Raw genomic sequence first — 22,829 nt, forward strand, 5'->3', positions numbered from 1 at the left:
TGGGGAGCTCACTGCTTAAAAACAAACAAACAAACAAAAAAACAAGCCCTTACCTTCCATCTGAGAATAATACTATGCATTGCATATACATTGCAATACTATGCAATACTATCCAAGGCACAAAAGAGTGGTATGGGTTAGGCAGTTTGGGATTAGGTGACTTGTCCAGGGTCACCCACATAGAAAACATCTGAGGCCAGATTTGAACCCAGGACATTCTGTCTTGAAGCTTGACTCTCAATCCACTGAGCTGCCCCAGAGCTTACCATCTTTAAAGATAATCTGTTCCATTTCTGGATAATTCTAATTCTAAGAAATTCTTCCACATACTGAGTTGAATTTTTCCTTCCTATAATCTCCACTCATTGGCTCAAATGCTGCTCTCAGAGGCCAACCAGACTAAAACTTCCCACAGGTCAGTCCTTGAAATATTCTAAGTCAGAGATCCCTGCTCTAGTGTGGGGACAGAAGGGGACACTTGGGAATTTTAATGTAACCAATAAGCAAATATATTAATAGGATATATTTTTCAAAGGCAGAGGTCATGTCCCCCCAAGTAAAGTAAGTCGATCAGATTCTTCCAACAGTAAATATATTTGTATAATTGGCAGCCAGGATCAAAGAATGAAAATCTAGCAGTAGAGTAGTTAATGCATTAAGTCTCTCTGTTACCCAGAAAAGATCAGAAGGGGGGGACCAGAAACTGAAAAATGGGTACACGAATAAATAAAGTGAGGCTGGCTGTTGATGGGAGACACGTCCCTCTTGCAGATCCTTGTGTGAAATGCCAAGACTCTTGGATGGACCTCTGCATTCTCTTCCACATTCCACGCCCACCACAGGAGTGGGGTTGTTATTCCTCCTCCGGTGGGGCTCCTTGTCTCTGAACAAATCCCAGGATTGATTTTCTCATTGGAGGCTTTCGAAGAAAATGATCACCAGTTTTCCGTTGCACTAGACAGTGACAAAGCAGGTGGGGGAGAAAAACTGTGTGTTAGCTAATAGTGTTAGTGCTGGGTTAGCTAACAGTGAGCCTCCCCTGCGCTCTGAAGGCATCTTATAGGTTCTTTTCTGTGCTCCTTTGTCTGCAGCGGCGCTCAGAATGGGCAGCCGTGCTCATTCCATAAATACCATTAGAGCACAATGAAATTCTCTGTGTGACAAGAACCTCCTAAAGCCCAGAGAATGGCTCAAGGAGACACAGGACCAACTTCTAGCAGAACAGAAGAACTATAACAGTGGATGGAGGGGGGGGGAGGGAGTGAATAATAAATAATGAATAAAAAATAAGCATTTATTACAATGCCTAATACATGCCAGGATTTATAAATATTATTTCATAGGGCAGCTGGGTAGCACAATGGATAGAGTGCCAGGTCTGGAGTTGAAAGGTCCTGGATTCAAACATAACTTCAGATACTTCATAGCTGTGTGACCCTGGGCAAGTTACTTAACCTCTATTGCTAACCTTGCTGCTCTTCTGTTTTAGAATTGATACTAGAGGGGCAGCTGAGTGGCTCAGGAGATAGAGAGTCAGACCTGGAGGCAGGAGGTCCTGGGTTCAAATTTGGCCTCAGATATTTCCTGGCTGTGTGGCCCTGGGTGAGTCACTTAAACCCCATTGTCTAGCCCCTACCACTCTTCTGCCTTGAAATCAATAAATAGTATTGACTCTAAGATGGGAAGTAAGGGTTTAAAAAAACAAACAAAATCATATTATTTCATTATTATATTACAGCTAGTAAGTATGTAGTTAAATTCGAATTCAGGACTTCCTACTTCCTGGAGCAGCTAGGTGGTGTAGTAGATAGAGTGCCAGGCCAGGAATTCAAATCTGGCCTCAGATACTTCCTTAGCTATATGACCCTGAACAACTCACTTAACCCTGTTGCTTCAATTTCCTCATCTGTAAAATAAGCTGGAGAAGGAAATGGCCAAGTACTCCAGGATCTCTGCCAAGAAAACCCCAAATGGAGTCATGAAGAGTCAGCCAGGACTGAAAACAACTGAACAACTTCTTGACTTTAGATCCAATGCTCTGTATACGATATACCTGGGAAAATCCTTTAGCGTTTGCTGGGAGAGGTTATGACAAATCTACTGAATAGTAGCAGTTGGTGACATGGTAGTAGATAGTGTTGATCTTGGCATGAGAAAGACCTGAATTCATATCTTATCTAAGAAATTTGCCAGCTGTGTGACTATGACTAAGTTACTTCCTCTCTCCCTCCCTTCCTCTCTTCTTCTCCTTTCTCTCCCTCTCCTCTCTCATTTCTCCCTTTCCCTTCCTTTCCTCCCTCTCTCTTTCTCTCCCTCTCCTTCTCTCTCTCTCTTCCCCTCCCTCTCCCTCTCCTTTTCTCTCTCTTCCTCCCTCTTTTTCTCTTCCCCTCCCTCTCGCTCTCTCTCCTTCTCTCTTTGTCTGTCTTTCTCTCCCCCTCCCTCTCCTTCTCTCTCTCTGTCTCTGTCTTTTTCTCTGTCTTTCCCTCTCCTTTTCTCTGTCTCTCTCTCCTCTCTGTCTCTGTCTCTCTCTGTCTCTGTCTCTCTGTCTCTCTCATCTTCTATATTAGAATCAATAATGTGTATTGGTTCTAAGGCAGAAATGTGGTAAGAAATTGAGGTTAAGTGACTTGCCCAGGGCCACACAGCTAGGAAGTATCTGAGGTCACATCTGAACTAAAGACCTCTCATTTCTAGGCTTGGTCTTCAATCCATTGAGTCACCTAGCTGCCCCCTCATGCCTTCATATTTAGAAAGGGTATCTTATTTGTTGCCTTCTCCTTGGATAGGGGAAGAGCTGGAGGAAAGGAGAGAATTCAGACATGAAAATGAACAAGCAAAAAGAAGAGCTAACTTATCACATTAGGGCAAAGTATGGTTGTTTTAGAATGGAGTTAAATCCTAACCTTTTTATTCCTTTGGCTTTTCCTCTTTTTCCTCTTTTTCTTCTTTTTCCTCTTTTTCCTCTTCTTCCTCTTCTTCTTCATCCTCATCATCTTCATCTCCTTTATAGATAAATTCCTCCAATTCCTCTTCCTCATAACTTTGCTGTAAAAAAAGCACAATGAAACTTGGTGAAGGAAGAGTTTCCTTTCCTTCCTTTATCTAATTGCCCCTTTCTCCAGGGGATGCTCTGAATGAGCAGATTTCTGGATTGGGGAACCTGTCTGTTTCCTAACTCAGAATCTTAGAAAGAGGGATCTTGGGGAGGTCATTTAGTCCAAACTGCATTTGAAAAAATGAATCCTTTCTACGACACCCCCCAAGGAGTCATCCAACTTTTGCTTGAAATTCTGAGTGAGGGGGCACCTACTCCTTCTCCAGAAGACCCATCCCATTTGGAGCAACTCTAATGCTGGGAAGCTTGACCTTAAGTTAAGGCTCCATTTACTACTTTTGCTCACTGATCTTAGTTGTGCTTTCTGAGGCCAAGCATCCCTCTAGGCTAATAATGTTGAGAGAAACAGAGACAGAGAGACACAGAGACAGACAAAGAGACAGAGGAAAGAAAGATAGAGAGGGGAAAGGAGGGAGGAATAGAGAAAGATTGAAGAAGGGAAGATTGGATAGATACTGGATAGATAGGCAAACAGACAAATGGGGAAATGAATAGTTAGAGAGACAGATATATTTTTTAATTTATTAAGCACCAAACTATGTTTTAGGCACTGTGCTAAATGCTGGGGACACAAAAACAAGATGATCCCTACATTAAGGGACTTAAAATCTAATGGGTGAAAATTCATAAAAGGAGAGATGAAAAGAAACAGCTACAGACAGAAAGATGACAAAGAAATGACAATGACATCATGAGGTTGAGATTTAAGGACTAGATATGGGACTTCATATCCAAGAAGGCTAAGGCTAAGGTTTCTCTTAAATGTACTCAACAAAGGTCTAAGTAATCTACCCAAAAGAAACTTGTGGGGGCAGCTGGGTGGTTCAGTGGATTAAGAGTCAGGCCTAGAAACAGAAGGTCCTGGGTTCAAATGTGACCTCAGACACTTCAGGCAAGCCACTTAACTCCCATTGCCTGGCCCTTTTGCCTTGGAACCTATATTTGATATTGATTCTAAGACAGAAAAGAAACAAGATTATACACAAAAATCTATACTCAGATAAAGCATGGGGGAGTAAAAAAAACATGGTGCTGACTAGTGAGGTTCTGATATTCTAGACATTAAACCTCTCTTAGTCTTTAGTCATCAAACCTTAGCAAAACACAATGTCAGGGGGGCAGCTGGGTAGCTCAGTGGATGGAGAGCCAGACCTAGAGACAGGAGGTCCTAGGTTCAAATCTGGCCTTAGCCACTTCCCAGCTGTGTGACCCTGGGCAAGTCACTTGACCCCCATTGCCTAGCCTTTACCACTCTTCTGCCTTGGAGCCAATACACAGTATTGATTCCAAGATGGAAGGTAAGGGTTTAAGGAAAAAAACAAACACAATGTCACAGGGCAGCTAGGTGGGTTCAGTAGTTAAACTTCTAGTTCTGAAATCAGGAAGACTCTTCCTGTCAGTTCAAGTAAGGCTTCCAGAGACTTAACTAGCTATGTGACCTTGGACAAGTCACTTAACCATGTCTGACTCAGTTTCCTCATCTGTAAAATGAGCTGAAGAAGGAAATGACAATGTACTCCATATCTCAGCTAAGAAAATGTGATGATTAGATTTGTCTTGAATCAGATATCTTCATATCAAATTAAGTCATTCATGAAAGAATGACCACACCACCCATTTCTATGGTTATTTCCTTAAAAACCAAAGAATGTTAGACCTGAAAGGGACCTTTGAAAACATTCTGTACAGGCTGCTAAAACATAAATGAGGAAAAAGAATCCCAGTTTAACATCCATGTTGCCTGTCTTACAAAGAGCTGAGAGTCCATTCTTATCTATGATCTCATGCGTTCTTGGAGCATTCATTCATTCATTTCCTTCATCAGTCAATAAGCATTTAATAAGTTTCTAAGCAGGGAACAAGCAATGGTTGAAGACTTGCAGTGGAATTGGAAAATTAACAAACAAGCTGAGATTCCTGGGAAAGACTGGCCCGATATGTTCCACTTTCCAGCTAGGGAAATTGAGGGTCTCTCAGATTAAATGACCTGCCTGAGATTTTTCAGGACATCAGCAGGACTTGGAAGCCTTCCAAGGCTGTCCTTGACTCTAGCAAACCATCCTGTGGTAACTTACCTTTTTCTTCTTTTCAAGAGGAGCTTGTTTCCTCCTGATCTCCTGATTGATAATATCAAAGAACTCCTCCTCGGCCAGGGCCAGCAGCTCTTCTTGGTTGAGCTTAACTTCTTCATCTTCTTCCTTACCCTCAAGTTTGGCTTTTTCTTTTAGGCGCATCTCTCTGTGCTTGGCTTCCAGGATCTTCTCTCGATGAGTTTCCCGTTCAAAGAACTAGGGTGCCCAAGAAAGCAGGTGTGATTGAAGTGAGAGAGGGAGGTGGGAATGTGTGGCTTTATGGAAGAAATGATTAGGGTGAGTAGTAAAGGGAAGAGGAAGCCCGTCACTTAGGGCAATTAGGATTCTCAGGGCTAAAGACTTAAGTTGTGGAGATCTTTAGAGACTTCCGTGCCTTAGAGTGGAACTAGTCCTGGGGATTCCGGGCTTTAGAGATGCCCAGCTACTAGAAGGTCTTCCTCAAACAATCAATGGTTGAAGGGATTTTTTAGAGAATGTATTATTCTCAATGTATTTTTGCTTAACAGTAGTCACAATATTAGATCAATATCCCTGAAACTCCAAATAGAGGTTGAGTTTAAATCATTAGCTTAATTAGATACAGCTTTGCTCTCCCTTCCCCTTCCTAGTCTTTCCTAGTCTTTTTGGTACTTCTGCACAGGGGGAGGATATTGTATTGGTTTCTAAATTGGGCAATTCATTTGTATCTTTGGGTCTCTGACTCAAGCGCCATGTCCTGGTCCTTTGCATGATGTGCAATAAAGCTGCACCTTATCCTGGCCTCTCGGCTTATTTGAGTGATTAAAGCAGGTGCATCTTACTATATAACAAGACCCCCCCAAAAAAACCAACCAAACAAACAAACAAACAAAACAACCAAAAACTCAGATCCAAACAGTCATAACAAAGGATCAAAGAATATTAGTGATTGGAGATCAATACAGTGTAATGGAAAGTCAATTAGATCTCGAATCAGAGATCCTGTCTTTGAAACCCAGCTGTGTCATTTACTACCCATTTGACTTGGGAGTGTATTGATTGGACTCTTGAACCCGGGGGACTACAATCCCCACAATTCCCTTTGCCCTCTCGTATATTTGCGGCATTGGTTGATTTCGTATTTTAGTTTCGATTTTGCTCGGCACGCCCTCTCTGGATCCATGTGGAGGAGAGAGGAGCCGCTCTTGGCTTTTTGCTAGCCTTACTTCCTTATACTTCAAGATAGATAAGTAATAAATATTATTAAATATAATACTTGGAGTATGGATATTAATTTTAATCTGTACAACAGATATCATAAAACCTCTTTGAGATCCATATTTCTTATCTGTGAAATAAATGAAGGGCAGCTAGACAGGAGGTCCTGGGTTCAACTATGACCTAGCTGTGTGACACTGGGCAAATGTGGGCCACTTACCCCCCCACCCCTTACCAATCATCTGCCTTGGAACTAACATGTAGTACTGATTCTAAGACAGAAGGTAAGGGTTTAAAAGAAATGAGGGTATTCGATCTCACCTGCTGCCATTGGAATTTGTGGGCAAATATATAGAGCAATAAATTGTTAATATGTTGCCAGGATTTCATGACTTTATCAATATAATGTTGGAAAGGGTCCTTGAGAGGCAGCTGGGTAGCACAACACAGAGAGAGCCAGATCTGGAGTCTGGAGGACCTGGGTTCAAATTTAGCCTCAGATACTTTCTAGCTGTGTAGATCTGGGCAAGTCACTTCCCATTGCCTAGCCGTTACTGCTCTTTTGCCTTAGAATTGATATTGATTCTAAGAAGATATGGTTTTTTTTTAAAAAAAAGGAAATGAAAAAAAGTCCTTGAGTTTGAGATCATGTCTGGAGAATGGAAGATCACTAAACCTGATCAGATCTCATCAAATGGACAACCACCAGCAGCACCACCACCATTATCATGCTGGTCCCCATGGAAAAGGGCCTGAAGTATAAATGGATATTTTTGTGGTCACCATGCATGACTTTTTTTGTTTTGTTTATATCATACCAAATTGAAAGGGTTTTTTTTTTTAGCTTTTAATGTTGATATTCAATAAAATTAAATTTACTGTCAAGAGGAAAATCTATTACAGAAGAAGTATGATTCATTTTTGTAAGTTTCACTATGAATTTTTAAAATTTTTATTTCATTTCCTCCCAATTACATGTAAAAACCATTTCTGTCATTTTATTTATTTGTTTGTTTTTAAAAACCACTACTATGTATTGGTTCCAAGGCAGAAGAGTGGTAAGGGCTAGGCAATGGGAGTTAAGTGACTCGCCCAGGGTCACACAGCTAGGAAGTATCTGAGGTCAAATTTGAACCCAGGACCTCCTGTCTCTAGTCCTAACTCTCAATCCAAATTATTTTTAAAAGAATTTTGAGTCTTGAATTCTTCCTCTCCCTGTCTCCCCACCACTGACTTGGTAAGCAATATGATTTAGATTTTATGTATCACCTCTGAATTTCTTGCAAAAGAAGAAACTAGTTTGATATCCAAAGTTCAAAGAAAAGATTTCAATTAAAAAAAAATAGCAGATTTAATTAGATGACTTTTAAGGTCTAAATCTAAACCAATGTATTCTCTGAATTTACAAATGAGGAAACTGAAGCCCAAAGAAGAAAAGTAACTTGCTTAAGGTTACCCAGCTAGTTAGCAGCAAAGCAGGGATCCCCTGATTTCCAGTGCACTGTTTTCCATTGCAATGACCTACATCTTTGCTAAAACACTATTTTTTCTGACCACCCTAGTCAAGAACAGGTGTGAAACTAGCATCCCTAAAGCCTCCTTGGTCACTTACCGATGATGCAATATTTTTCTCATTCCTTTGGAGGGTAGACAGTCCTGAAGAGACTTCCAACAGGGTCACGGTCCCCAGCTGGGATCCACAGGCTAGGAAGCAGCCATTATCTTGAACCTTGAGGCTGAACAGGGCTTCATCACACACCTGAGGCCAAACAGACATTTGAATCTGTCGATAGACACTTATTAAGCAACTACTATGTGCTATGTGCCTACTATGTGCTAAGCACTGCTTACATGAAGAAAGACAAGGAACGTATCATGTAATGAGGGGAAGACTACATGCAGACATCTCTGTAGAAAGAAGGTATATACAGGACAAATGGGCAAATAGGAAATAAGTGATAGAGAAGAAAGTCCTAGGACTGGGAAAGGCTTCTTATAAAAGGTGGGATTTTAGCTGGGACTTGAAGGAAGCCAGAGAAGAATATTCCAAGGGTGGGGGACAGCTGGTGAAAATGGCATTTAATAAAGCACTCTTTAAGGTTGACAAAGCACTTTATATATATCATAGATTTACCAGCAACAACCTTTCATGAGAGGTTCTACAGCTATTCCTTTTTTTTAAACCTTTACCTTTCATCTTAGAATTGATACAGTGTATTGGTTCCAAGGCAGAAGAGTACAGGTTAAGTGACTTGCCTAGGGTCACACAGTCCTAACTTTAAGCCTAGATCTCTATCCACTGAGCCACTTACGTTTTTCCACTGTCCCATATTTTTTAAACCTATAAAGTACCGGGCTCATAAGGACTTGAGGCTTCAGGTCCCTTGGGATCCAGAGGGGATTTCTAAAACCAAATTCATTATCTTTTCCCCAACCTTCCCCTCTTCTGAATTTCCCAGTTGCAGTCAAGAGTACTCAACTGGGAATGTTTTCCACCTCATCTTTCACATCAGTGTATCTTTGGTTTTATTTTAGGGTTTTGGTTATGTACAAGTGTGCTCTTACAACAAAGACCAATATGGAAGTGTGTTTAGCATAATAATAAAAATAAAATAAAATAAGTTAAAAAGCAATAAAGGGAATCAAAACAATAAAAAAGCAATTTAATGATTATATACATAATTATTTAGTTTTCTTTTTTTACCAATCACTATAAGAAATGACCATTTCTATCAACTTAAAAAAAAAGAATATGGCAGCTAGGTAGTTCAGTAGAGAGCCAGCCCTAGAGATGGGAGGTCCTGGGTTCAAATCTGACCTCAGATACTTTCTAGCTGAATGACTGTGGGCAAGTCACTTAACTCCCATTGCGTAGCCCTTACTACTCTCCTGCCTTAGAATCAATAGACAGTATTGACTCCAAGATGGAAGGTAAGGGTTAAAAAAAGAGTTCTCTATCTTCTTCCCAAGTAATCTAGATTCTCAACTTCCATGTCATTCTCAACTCCTCACTCCCCCCCCAACCCCACAGAGTAAATCTGTTGCCAAATCTCGTTTCTGCCTTCATGACATCTCTCCTATCCATCTCTCCTTCTTCTCACCCACAAATCACCTGCCTCAAGTGTCTCCCCATTTTAATACATTTTCTACACCAAAAAAAAATGGTCCTCCTGCACTGAGCATGCCATTTTCCTTCTTAGTAAACTCCAATGGTGGGAGCTAGGTGGCTCAGTGGCTAGAAAGCCAGGCCTGGAGTCAGAAGGAACTGAGTTCAAATCTGACCTTAGATAATTTCTGGTTGTTTGACCCTGGCCAAGTCACTTCACCCCCATATTGCCTGTCCCTGCCACTCTTCTATCTTGGAACCAATACATTGTACTGATTCTAAGATGGAATGTAAGAGTTTTAAAAATAATAAGAATAAACTCCAGTGGTTCCCAATTACCTCCTGGATCAAATATAAAAGGCCACTATTTGGCATTCAAAGCTCTTTACAACATGGCTCCTTTCTACCTTCCAAGTCTTTGTACACTTCTAAGACCCACTCATATGGGGCTGCTTGCTGATCCTCACCCACAACCTTCCATCACCCCATGCTCCACATGCAGGGCACATGCTCCCCACTTTTGGAATTCTCTCCCTTCTCCCCTCACCGTCCTGGCTCCTTCACGATTCAGCTCTCATTCCATTTTAGGTAAGAGGGCATTCTGAGTTCCTCCTCCTCCCAGCTTTGATGCTGTTCCATTGTTTTCAGTAGTATCTGATTCTCTGTGACCCTATCTGGACTTTTCTTGGCCAAGATGCTGGAGCGGTTGCCATTTTCCCCCCAGCTCATTTGACAGGAAATTGAGGGAAACACTATTAAGTGACTTGTCCAGCATCATACAGCTAGTAAGTGTGTGTGGCTGGATTTGAACTCAATTAGATGAGTCTTCCTAACTCCAGGTCCAGCACTCTATCCACTGTGCCACCTAGCTGCCCCATCAATGGAATAATTCAGTTCAATTTAACATTCATGAAAGCCTCTTCAGTGATAGGCACCATGATAGGCACTGATCATCACCAAGATGAATCCCAAGCTCAGTGTTCTCTCAGAGCCCTGCACTACAACCCCATGAATGGAAGTAAAGTCTTTCAGGAGTGTAATCTGGGGGGACTCACACTCCTAAGATGGAGAAATGAGAATTAAAGGCAAGTAGGTAGTTTATATTTTTTAAATTCTTAACTTTTGTCTTAGAATCAATATTAAGTACTAATTCCAAGTCAGAAGAGTGGTAAGGGCTGGGCAATTGGGGTTAAGTGTCTTGTCCAGCTAGGAAGGGTCAGAGGCCAGATTTGAATCCAGGACCTCTCATCTACAGGTCTGGCTTTCTATCTACTGCTCCTAGAGTATGTACTCTTCCACAAAATTGCAAACACACACAAACAATAAGAGACACTTATACACAAAGACTTGTGCCCATCTGATATAAGCAGGTACACACACACTCCCCACCTTTAGCAAGTCCCCAGTTTAAATGAGAGGGAAGCTGCATGGAAAAGAGTTTGTAAAGACAAGAACATAACCTTCAGGCTGAGGGCTGGGTCACATTGTTTGAATGAAAAGTCCCAGATATCCACAGTTCCATCCATTTTAGTTGTGAAGAAAACTGCTGGTCTCTGTGGACTCCAGGCTCCATCAGTTATATAAGCCATGTGATATCTGTAAAAAATTATAAGATCATCTCAGGATTCAAGTTGTTGTTGTGATCTTTTTTTTTAAGAGATTGATTTTTGGCAGAATTCTACTCTCAACCATAAGTCTGGGGAATCAAAGAACTGGGGCAGGTAGTTGGTGCAGTGAATAGAGCATCAAACCTGGAGGCAGGAAGATTTGAGTTCAAATCTGGACTCATCTGAGAAAGTCATTTAAACCTTTTTTGCCTCAGTTCCTCTTCTGTGGAACAGGAACACAATGGGGAAGAAAATGGAAAACCACTCCATTGGGTCATGTAGAGTGTAAGAAATGATTTGATTCTTACTCCTGTCCATCTTAAATCAACAATTTAATTCCCAAGATCAGTTATAATCAAGATTATCTAATTTAATGTGATTCCAGAGAGATATGATTAGTTACTTATATTATTAACAAACAATAATCAGAACCAACTAGTTAGAAATAATGAACAGGATGATTTTGGAAAGAGCTGGAAAGACCTACATGAACTGATGCAGAGTGAAATAAGCAGAACCAGTAAAACATTGTACACAGTAACAGCAATATTGTGGAATGAGCAGCTGTGGAAGACTTAGCTACTCTCAGCAATATATGACAAAGAATGCTATCCATATCTTCAGAGAAAGAACTGTTGGAGTCAGAATACAGATGAAAGCATAGAATTTTTCACTTGTTTATTTGGGTTTTCATTTTGGGGTTTTGAATTTATATGATTATTCATTTACAAAAATGAGCAAAATATGAAAAAAGAAGCAATAAGTTACAGTTCATCACTGAATAATTTCTAAAAATAAATCTTTCCTCTCATAAAACTCTACATTAAATTCTAACTTGACAAGCAGAACTTGAAGGGGGCCTCTACCCAGATGTCACAAGCTTTAGTAGAATGTCCCATGATATGTCCCCTCTATCTAGCATCATTTCCCTCATGATCCACCTGGACAAAAGGCTTGGTACAATATCAAATAATGTCGGGGCATGGCCCACCAATGGATTCCCTGGACTGCCTTGGGTATGTCATTAAAGTGAATGTCTTAAAGGTGGGATGGATGAGCTGGCTGCTTTATGTTCACCTTAAAAGATGGTAGCAACCAGGGAATGTACCAAGAATTTTGAGTCCATCAGTGAGATAATACACTGTCTGAACTGACCAGACAAATAAAGATAAGGCTAAACACTGAAAGGAATAAAAGCTGTTCTCTGAAGAAGGAGTGGGTCTCAGACTATAAGGAAGGTCTGGAATCATATTTGTTGGAGGGAGCCAGGCCTTTCTAATAAATTTATTGGTTCAGAGCTCTGTCTCAGTTGTTTTATGGCAAATTAGACAAATTTCTGGCATAAGAGTCAAACATGACTGAACAACACAACAACAATCAACAAACCATATTTCCAACTGGGTTTCAAAGATCTCCCAGAAACTACCTCTTTCCTCCTGCCTTCCAAAATGGTGGCCCCACACCTTGGGTCTTGGACATGATTATTGGGCTTAAAATGCTTAATATCATCTCTTAAAAAAGAATTCCCAGCTCCACCCTAGTATCTTATAATGTTTAGAAGTTCTTTCTTATCAGGCCCAATTCTGTCCCTTTATCCCAGAAAGATGCTATAATTTAAGGAAAGATAAAGAATATATATTCATAGTTTCTGATCCAGCATTACCACTATTGGGCAAATAGCCAAGTAGTTCATAGAGAAAGGAAAAAGTCCTATATATATCAACCAAAATATTCATAACACTTTTTTTTGTCTTCCTAAAAACTTCTAAAAACTAGAAACTAGGCTATTACTTGAGGTGCTCAAGAAAGTTCTTAATACTCTGCACTCTGACCCTTGATAATCCAGATCTGCTGAAAGCAGAAGCAGCAGGGGAAGTGGAAACCATTGGTAGTCCAAAATAGGGATGTCCAAAATTGGAGGAAGAGGAAGAGGCAGCCCTAGCCCTGTTCCTGGCACAAAGTTCCAAATGAGAAAGTTAAGCTGGGAATATGAGTAAACAGAAAAAGACACTAGATGTTGTTAGACATGTTATAGATATGTTATAGGTAAAAAAAATCTTCAAGAGATAAATCCAAGAGACAGTAACTTTATAACAGCTAGAAGCAGGGGCATGGAGGGGTGAAAAAAATACCTTTGCCAGTAGTGCCTGAAAGAAATTAACAAGAGATAAAGATGAAATTACAAGAAAAATAAGAGCTCTGAAGGAAAGACAAGGAAATAGAATAAATACCTTAGAATGTAGGAAAATCCTGCCCAAATAATAGACTCCTAAATATTAAAATGGAGTAAATAAAACTCAATGACTCCATGAAACACAAGAAATATTACAACAAAACAAATAATAAGAAAGTTTGGAAGAGAAGGGAGTTATGGGTTCTGTTTGTGGAAGATGGGATGCCTATAGGACATCCAGTTCCAGATGTCCAATAGGCGGTTGATGATGTAAGACTAAAGCTCAAAGAAGATTAGGGTTTGATATATGGATATAGGGATTATCTGCATAGAAATGATAACTAAACTCATGAAACTGGATGAGATCACCAATCAAGGTAGTGTTGAGAAACAAAAGAGTGTCCATGGTTAGTGGATGAAGAACCAGCAAAGGGGTGATCTGAGAGAGGACTAGGAGAGAGCTAGGTCACAAAAACCTAGAGAGAAAAGAGTATTCAGGAGGAAAATGTGATTAACAGTGTCATATTCTGCAGAGGCCAAAATGCTTCAGGTTTAAGAAAAAGTGGAAAGAGCAGTTTGAATTGAATGATAAGATTGGAAGCCAGATTGCAGAGGTTTTAGAAGAGAGTGAAAAGAATGGAATTGCAATGTAGAGGGTTTTCCTAAGGAGTTGGGAAAAGGATAGGAGGAGAGTTGGAACAATAGTTTGTTGAAATGGTAAGAGCAATTGGAGAAGAAAGAAGAATGTCCTGAGGCTTTGTAGGAACTAGACTGAATAATAAATTTGGATTGAATGAACTTCAGAGAAGGTGCTGAATGAGGATAGTAGAAAAAGAAATATGGAAGAAGCAACGGGGAGCAAGAAGTTTCCCAACTTTCTTAATAAAACAAATGAAATAGAAGTATAAGAGAAAGTATGGCCAGAAGTGGAAAATGTGGCAAGAGAAGCAATATCATTTAAATTACATTTAAATGATTTGAATAAATTAACAGGCATTTTTCAAAAGAAAAAACTAGGTCTGTATTCCAAAGAGATTAAAGAAAAAGAAAAGGATCTATTTGCATAAACATTTAAAGCAGTTCTTTTCATAGTGGCAAAGAAATGGAAATTGAGGGAATGCCCATCAATTGGGGAATGGTTGAACAAATTATGGTATGTGGTTGTGATGAAATATTAGTGCCATAAGAAATGACAAGCAGGATAATTTCAGAAAAAAATGGGGAAGACTTATATGAACTCATGCAAAGCAAAGTGCACAGAACCTGAATAGTACATAGCAACAGTAATATTGTAAGGATAATCATTTGTGACTTAGTCCCTATCTATCAAGACAGTGATCCAAGATAATTCCAAAAGGCCCAAGATGAAAAATGCTATCTACCTCCAGAAAGAGAACTGATGAGCTCTGAATGAAATTAAAGCTTACTTTTTTAAACTTTGTTTTTCTTGGGGGGTTTGTCTTTATTTTCTTTTACAACATGACTATTATGGAAATAGGCTTTGTAGGACTTCAAATGTATAACTGATATCTAAATGCTTGCCTTCTCAAGAAGGGAGGAAGGGCAGGTAGAAGGAAATTTGGAACTCAAAATTTTTTAAACTGAATTTTAAAGTCTGTTTTACATGTAATTGGGAAATATTTAATGAAATAAGTAAAAACATATTGAGAGAGGAAAAAAAGAGAAGCAGCGTCATAACAAAGGAATCAGGACTCAGTTGGAACCAGAAGATGGAAGGAAAAAGGAAAAGATTTAAGATGACTAGAATTTTGTTCACCACAAAGCAGGCATTTTAGAGGGCATAACTGGAATGAGCATTTGGAGGATAGGGTTGAGGTGGATGGGAGTAAAAGAGAAGGTAGCTAAGGGTGAGGCATGGGGTTTGAATACCCAGCAGCTAGGGATTCAGAATCAATCAACTAGAGTCTACAGTGGCACCTTGATACTCGAGCACCTCTTAAGTCACGAGAAATTTGAGATATGAGCAGTCATGATCCGGGTTTTATGCTTTAAGTCACGAGTGGATATTTAAGTCACGAGCTTCAAGCACCCTCCTCTAGACAGCCTGCCCAACATTCAGTTTCACAAGTTACACAAGGCTGTCTTGTCTTTAGTTCAGTGTTTATCTGGTCGTGCAACCATCTGTATTGAATTGCTTTTGCTTTCTTCTTTATTTTTGTCTTTATTATTAGTTTTTTGGGCAAATTTCTTAACTTTTAACCAGGGGTCCTGATGATGGAGGATCTGAAGGAGTTACAGCAGCAGCAGTATACAGAGGTTTTGCAGAAAATTAGTGGGCAGGAGCCTGAGGAGGATGAAATAATCAGTACAAGAAAGATTAAGGAAATGTTCGGACTTGGGAAAAAATTAAACAGTTTATTGAAAAGACATACCCAGAAAAAGTTTCAATAGGTCATGCATTGAAGCTGTGTGATGATGCTTGTTTCACACATCATTGAAATGTTCTGAAAGGGAGGAAGAAACAAACTTCCATGGAAAGGTTTTTGCTGAAATGGTCTCTTAGTAAAATTGAGGAAAGTGTTGCAAAACAGCCAAAATTCAATGAAGAAAATGATGATAAGTAAAGTAAAAAAATAGCAGTTAAGTTTAGCAATAAAGTTACATGTCACAAGTAATGTGTACGGTCAATTTTGCATTTAAATGTAGTGTTAAATGTGTAGAGAGTAAGTTATGTTAAGCAATAACTCACGAAATGAAGACCTTCTCTGCCAGCATCTTCACCTGACCTTGAAGGTAAATAACATTTCATAAGCCAGTTTATTTCTTTACATTCTTTCTTATTATCTATAAATATATTTATTTGTTATTTACAAAGTACATTTTTGTATTTAAAAGCATATAAAACAAAACATTTTTGTGGTTCTTTGGTGCTGGAACAGATTAATTGCATTTCCATTAACTTAAATGGGGAAATTCAATTTGACACACAAGCAAATTGAGTTACTAGCTTGGCCATGGAATGAATTAAACTCGTGTGTCAAGGTACCACTGTACAGAGTATTAGAATGCAGGCATATGTTAATCATTGAGAACTCCAGGCAGAGAGCATCAATGGTTGAAGAGAGAGGTCAAGGAAGGAAAGAAGGAAAGAAGAAAGGGAGGGAGGGAGAAAAGAAGAAGGAAGGAAGGAAGGAAGGAAGGAAGGAAGGAAGGAAGGAAGGAAGGAAGGAAGGAAGGAAAGAAGGAAGGAAGGAAGGATTCGTTAAACACCTACAATAGGCCAGACACTGTACTGTGCTTTAAAAATATGATCTTGTTTACTGATGAGAGGCATGGGAGGCATGAGATCAAACTGTCCAAGGTCCTTCCCATAGGTGCAACCCAATGAAAGGTGTGGGTGATGTGAATTGTGAAGTCTCAGGAGATATACCTCAGAGTAGGCAGGATCAAGGGAAAGTATAGGAATCAACACAAGTCCTAGGTCTATGCTGGAGACCATAGAGGAGTTCTTGTACTAAAGGCACTAAAAAAGACCCTGGATGCCAGAAAGAGGCCATTATCATGGTCTTGGCCAATGCTACGGATATCACTGGGACAGGACCCTAGAAAGCTGGGAAGTAGGCAATGGGGTCAAATATGGTATTTTGAACATGGGCTAAATAACACAATAGGTACTATCCCTTTTTTTCTGGTTGGTATAATTTTACCAATGAAATTTAGGATTAGGCTTCATGAATAAATCTGGCAGCTAAGTCGTATAGTGGTTAGTGTTGGACTTAGAGCCAGTAAGACCTGAGTTCCTATCTTGCCTTAGTCACTCCCTAGCTGTATGACCCTGGAAATGTCGCTTAACTCTTCTCTGCCTCAATTTCTTCATCTGTAGAATGGAGATAATAATAGCATCTATCTCCCAGGGTTTTTGGATCAAAAGGCTAGCACTTTACAAACCTTGAAGGGTCATATAAATGCTGCCTATTATTATTAAAATCTCACTGCCCATTTTAGCACTGCACTGTAGAAACATGGTATAAAGGAAATAGATTTACACCTAGAATCAGATGATTTGGGTTCAAGTATAGGTTTTGCAGGGCTATCTGATCTTAAGCAAGAAACTTAAACTATCTGGGTCTCAATTTATCCATCTGTAAAATGAGATTTGTTGGAAGGAAAACACTTCTGTCATGCATTAGGTAAATATGAATTATTACTGAGCTTAGAGTCCATTGAAACTCAATTCTTTTTGAAGACTGGCAGGGTGAAGTGGCTAGTGCTATGAATCAGGAAGATCTGAGTTCAAATTTTACCTCCGACAGTGGCTGTGTGACCCTGGACAAATCACTCTTTTTGGGCCTGTTTCCTCTTCTATAAAAGGAAGGAGTAATTGCTTCCAAGGTCCCTTCCCAGTTTTAAATATGAGATTCTCTGATTTTTTTTTTCCACATAAACTATTGTCTACCCATATTTTTCTTAGCCTTAAATTGAGTGGTTAATTTTTTTAACCATATATACACATATATGTATATTTTTGTCTCACTAGCTTTAGTCCTTCCTTTCTGCTTGTTAATAAGATCTTAGATCTTGAAAATTCTGTCTAACAATATTAGCTATCCTTGCTAATTTCCTATCACCAGAAATTTTGACCAGCATGCCACTTATATCTTTATTGAACATAAAGATATTGAACAGGACAGGCCCAAGGATAGACTCTTTTGGCTGCCACTAAAGGCCTCCCTTCAGGTTGACAGTAATCATGATCCCCATTCTGGATCTGACCACTCAATCAAATCCAATAAACTGAACTGTCACACAGCCCTCCTTTCACCATCAAAACAAATCATCAGTGCTCCTGCCAGCAGGCCCAAAGACATTTAGGACTATAGAAGTACCCCACCACATCTGAATTTCCTTAATTCTAATTTCTGGCTCAGATTTATTAGATTTCTTTTTATTAGATTCTGATTCAGACCTCTGCTGAAGTGCAGAACTTCTACCCTAAATACCCAGCATCACGGCTGCTTCCTGATCTCTTAACATTTTTTTAGAGTGGAAGCAGATATTTTTAAAAATCTTATTTAATTTTTCCTCCAATTACATGGAAAAACAGTTTCCAATATTTTTCAAAGAATATTGAATCTCAAATTCTCTCCCTCTCTCCCCAAATCCCTACCTGCCCATAAATGATAAGCAACCTCATATAGATTTTACATGTACAGTCACGTAAAACATTTCCCATATTAATCCTTTTGTAGAAAGAAACTCAAATAGGAAAAAAAAAATTAAGAAAGTGAAAAAGCTTGCTTTGGTGTAGAACAGACTCAGTTTTCTTTCTTTGGAAATAGATGGCATTTTTTTTATCATGAGTCCTTTGGGATAGTTTTGGATTATTGAATTGCTGAGAATAGCTGTCATTCATTGTAAAGTATTCTTGTCACTGTACATTGTTCTGATTCTGTTTATTTCACTCTGCTTCAGTTCATGTAAGTCTTTCCAGGTTTTTCTGAGCTCTAACATCACTGGACAGTATTTGAGGTGGTAGTTGTTGAATTGTTTTAGTCCTGTCTGACTCTTCATGACCCAATTTGGTGTTTTCTTGGCAAAGATATTGGAAAGGTTCACCATTTCCTTCTCCAGCTCATTTTACAGATGAGGAAACTGAGGCAAATAGCTTTAAGTGACTTGCCCAATGTCACATAACTATTACATGTCTGAGGTCAGATTTGAACTCAAGAAGATCAGTTCTCTTGTCTCCAGGCCCAGCATTCTATCCAATGAGACACATAACTGCCCACTGTACATTGGGAAGAGGACTGAATGTGAAATCAGAGAATTTGGGTTCTAATCCTGGTTCTGCTACTAACACTTTGTGTTACTTTGCACAAGTAACTCATTGGACCTCAGTTTTCTTTTCTGCAAAATGCAGCTGTTGAAATGGAGAACTTCTAATGTCCCTTTTGCTCTAAATTATTTCCACTCCAGGGGAGATGTTTTCTTGGACATTTTTCAACACTACTTGCTACTTTCTATATTTTTCCCAGAAAATTATCCTCAACAGAGTAGAAACTGTAATGTCTGGAAAGAGCTGCCAGGGTCACCTTTGAAGCAATACAACACAGTCTTTAAGGAGCCCACGTGGTCTGGACTAACCATCCCAATCTCACGCAGCAATATTTGACCCAGGAATACAATCAGAAATAAATTTAGTGGGTCCTATTTATTTTTTCTTATAGTAGATTTGACTTCTGGAGCTACAAATTCCAAGGAGACATTCTGAAAATCTGAGTTTGAGGGCCCTCAAAAGGTACACTGCGAATGTTTTACATGATTGCACATGAAAAATCTATATGAGATTGTTTACCCTCTCAGTGGGGAGGAGGAGGAAGGAAGGAGGGAGAGAATGTGAGGGTCAAAAAAAAAGAACTAGAAAAAAAGATGAACCCTGTGCCAGCCTTCCAGCTCACTCCTACCATTTCTCCCAGACAACTTTTCAAGAGCATTGCCCTGAAATGATGAAACACAATGTGCCTTCCCTGTACTATGAGAAACAGAAAAATGGTGAATTCAGATTCTGTCTCCCCCCTCCTTTTTTTTGAAACTGTTACCTTCCATCTTAGAATTAATTCTAAGTATGGATTCCAAGGCAAAAGAATGGTAAGGGCTAGGCAATTGGGGTTAAGTGACTTGCCCAGAGTCACACAGCTTGGAATTGTCTAAGGACAGATGTGAACTTAGGAAGATGAGTCAGCAGTCTGCCCCTAGACAGACACCATCATTCTTAAAGTGATAACTATCCTTGATTGGCCTTGACTGGTTTCTGGCTCAAATTCGTTAGATATCTTTTATAAGACCCCAATTCAGACCTCGGTCTCTCTGGGTAAAACTTCCACCCCAAGTTCCAACATCAAGGCAGTTTCCTGTTCCCCTCACATCCTTTTGGAGTGGAAGCAGATACTTTTTTTTTTTAACCCTTACCTTCCGTCTAAGAGTTAATACTGTGTATTGGCTCCAAGGCAGAAGAGTGGTAAGGGCTAGGCAGTGGGAGTTAAGTGACTTGCCCAGGGTCACACAGCTGGAAAGTGTCTGAGGACAGATTTGAACCGAGGACCTCCTGTCTCTAATCCTAGCTCTTTATCCACTGAAACACTTAGTCGGCCCACTGGCTTCTTTTTAACTCTCAGGTAAATCCTACCTTCTGGATGAGGCTTCTGTGACAAATAAAAGAGTGGTTGCCTTAAACTGTGACTGCGAAAATATGGTTTCAAGACAGTGTCTTGATTTTTATATTCAAAATAAGTGGTTGCCATGGGAAAATTCCCAAATATTAAATATACCCAAATCAGCTGGGTTTTATAGAGATTTTAATTAATACAAATTAAGGAATTAATGAAAGGGAGAGAGAGAGTAAGAGGAAATAATGAGAAAAGGGCTAGGCCAGCCTAGGTTTAAGCCTTAAGAGAGAGATCAGTCAGTCTTTAATTCACTCACCACAAGATTTGTCCCAAGCAAGATTCTAAGTGTTCAGAGAGACCCACCAGTTCAGCTCCTCAGCTCAACTAAGTTCAGCTACCGAGCCCTCCAATTCAGCTTTGGCAAGCTCCTCTTCAGAGGCCTTTCTGACCTCCTTTTAAAGAGAATTTTCTCCTATGTCACTTCCCCTAAGTGTTCACATCTACTAATCACAGTAGACTTTTTCCAAAGGACTGACTATTCTTAATTCACACCTTCTTTAGTTCTCAACTTCTCTGGGTAGACTAAAACTTCTGAGTAAGTTCACACCTCTTTGCCTCTTGCAAGTTTGCAAGTTGCCTGACCTTTATAGGTACTTAGCACCTTTTTGTATTAGATCTAAAAATAGACCTAGCTTAAGGCTTTTGCCTTACTATAAGTATGGGTTAAGTACTTTTTCATTGTTCAGTAAGGAGTTTTACAACTTTATCTTCCCCTAAAGTATGCTTAAGTATGGGTGGAGTAATGTTAGAGTTCTCACATTCCTGATCAAGTACCTTCATTGTTTAAAATGGGGAATGGTCTTAACCAAGTGTTCTAAGGTAGAGTCTGAGAACTTTTAACATTCACAAGTCTGAGAAATTTTAAGATTCACACTTCCTAAATCTTAGTGCCATCCCTCTGAGATCATCTCCAATTTATCTTGTTTGTCTCTTTTGCAAGTTGTCTCTCCCTTAAATCATGAGCTTCTTGAAGTTGGGAGTTGTTTTTTATCTTTCTTTCTTTGTATGGCTGGATCTTAATATACTGTCTGGCACATAGTAGGGGCTTAATAAATCCTTTTTTTTTTTAAACCCTTACCTTCTGTCTTAGAATTTGTACAAAGTATTGATTCCAAGGCAGAAGAGTGGTAAAGTTTAAGCAGTCAGGGTTAAGTGACTTGCCCAGGATCATAAGGCCATATTTGAACCCAGGACTTTTCATCTTTGAATCTGGCTCTCAATCCACTGAGCTACCTAGGTGCTCTCCTTAATAAATACTTAACTTGATTTGACTTGGTTTTTATGCTAAGGTTTAAATTTCCAAGGACCCAATCTCCCCTAGCTCCTTTCTGAAAGAAAACAGGCAAGTGTCACTTTCCACCAGCTTCTGGCTTATTGCACTCGCTTAGAAATACCATGCAAGTAATAATACATATACAACCCAGATGGAATTGCTTACCATCTCTGAGTGGGGAGAGAGAAGAGAGGGAGGGAGATAGTTTGGATCTTATAATTTTGGAAAATGTTATGTTGAAAATTATTGTGTTTTATTATTTCCCATGTAACTGGGAAAATAAAATATCTTTGAATTAAAAAAAAAAGACAAATCCTATGCAACATCGTTTCCAGGGGGAGGGAATAACTAATGTACTTAGGCTGAGCACAGACTTTCTGGCACCCCTGTCTGGCCATGGTTTGATCGATTAGTGAATTCCTGTTGGGGATGATGGATGGTGTGTGATAAACACTACTTCTCTCTCTTAGATGGAGCTCACATCTTGTTAATTAGTAATAGCAAAATTTCCTGATTTATCTAACTGCTCGGAACAAAAAATGGAAGAAAAAAGAAATGGCTTAATGAATATTGCCTGTTTCTGACTCAGATTAATCTAGAAGCAGCATTGGGCAACCCAGTTCAGGAAGGGGACTTCTTGGTGACTGATACAGCGTGATAGTAAATGATCCAGGCTAGCTGATGCAGCCCAGGTGGATATTTCTTGCTCTTGAGATGCCAAAAAGGCAAAAAGAGAGTGGGCAACAAAAGATAGGCTTGGGGTAATAATGTTCTTGTTGTCATTGTCTGCCCTTCATTTTTTTAGGACAGTTGGTGCCATCACAGGGTGACATCTTGACTAGCCAGTGAATTGGATTAAGTGAGGCAGAGTGGTGCAAAGTCGTCAGCCTCGCTCTCTCTTCCAAAGTCCAGTGGCAAGACCAAAGTCTGGATGATGAACGATAGCCTGGGATGCAGTGAATGGCATTGATGTCTTCAATGTCTGACCAAGCTCTAAGTGCTCAACAGTGCCTGCTTCACAAATTGCTCTCATTTACCCCATTTGCCAGAGGAAGTCTTCAATGCTTTGAGAGAGTGTCATCAGACTACTGTCCTTTTG

The 22,829-nt window shown here is 39.6% G+C and overlaps 1 protein-coding gene across 1 annotated transcript in view; it reads right to left on the minus strand.

Annotated features, from left to right (window-relative positions):
• Positions 1-575: 575 nt before the first annotated feature.
• Positions 576-22,829, minus strand: part of DNAI2 (dynein axonemal intermediate chain 2) — a 73,702-nt gene continuing 51,448 nt past the window's right edge. Inside the window, exons 10-14 of the mRNA XM_007482695.2 lie at positions 10,951-11,086; positions 7,997-8,143; positions 5,191-5,403; positions 2,904-3,045; positions 576-954 (exon numbers count right to left, since the gene is read on the minus strand). Coding sequence (XP_007482757.1) covers positions 2,908-3,045; positions 5,191-5,403; positions 7,997-8,143; positions 10,951-11,086 — 634 coding nt within the window. The 3' untranslated portion in view covers positions 576-954; positions 2,904-2,907. The remainder of the gene's footprint in view (positions 955-2,903; positions 3,046-5,190; positions 5,404-7,996; positions 8,144-10,950; positions 11,087-22,829) is intronic.

The sequence above is a fragment of the Monodelphis domestica genome, chromosome 2 (assembly GCF_027887165.1).
Source record: "Monodelphis domestica isolate mMonDom1 chromosome 2, mMonDom1.pri, whole genome shotgun sequence".
Lineage (NCBI taxonomy): Eukaryota > Metazoa > Chordata > Mammalia > Didelphimorphia > Didelphidae > Monodelphis > Monodelphis domestica.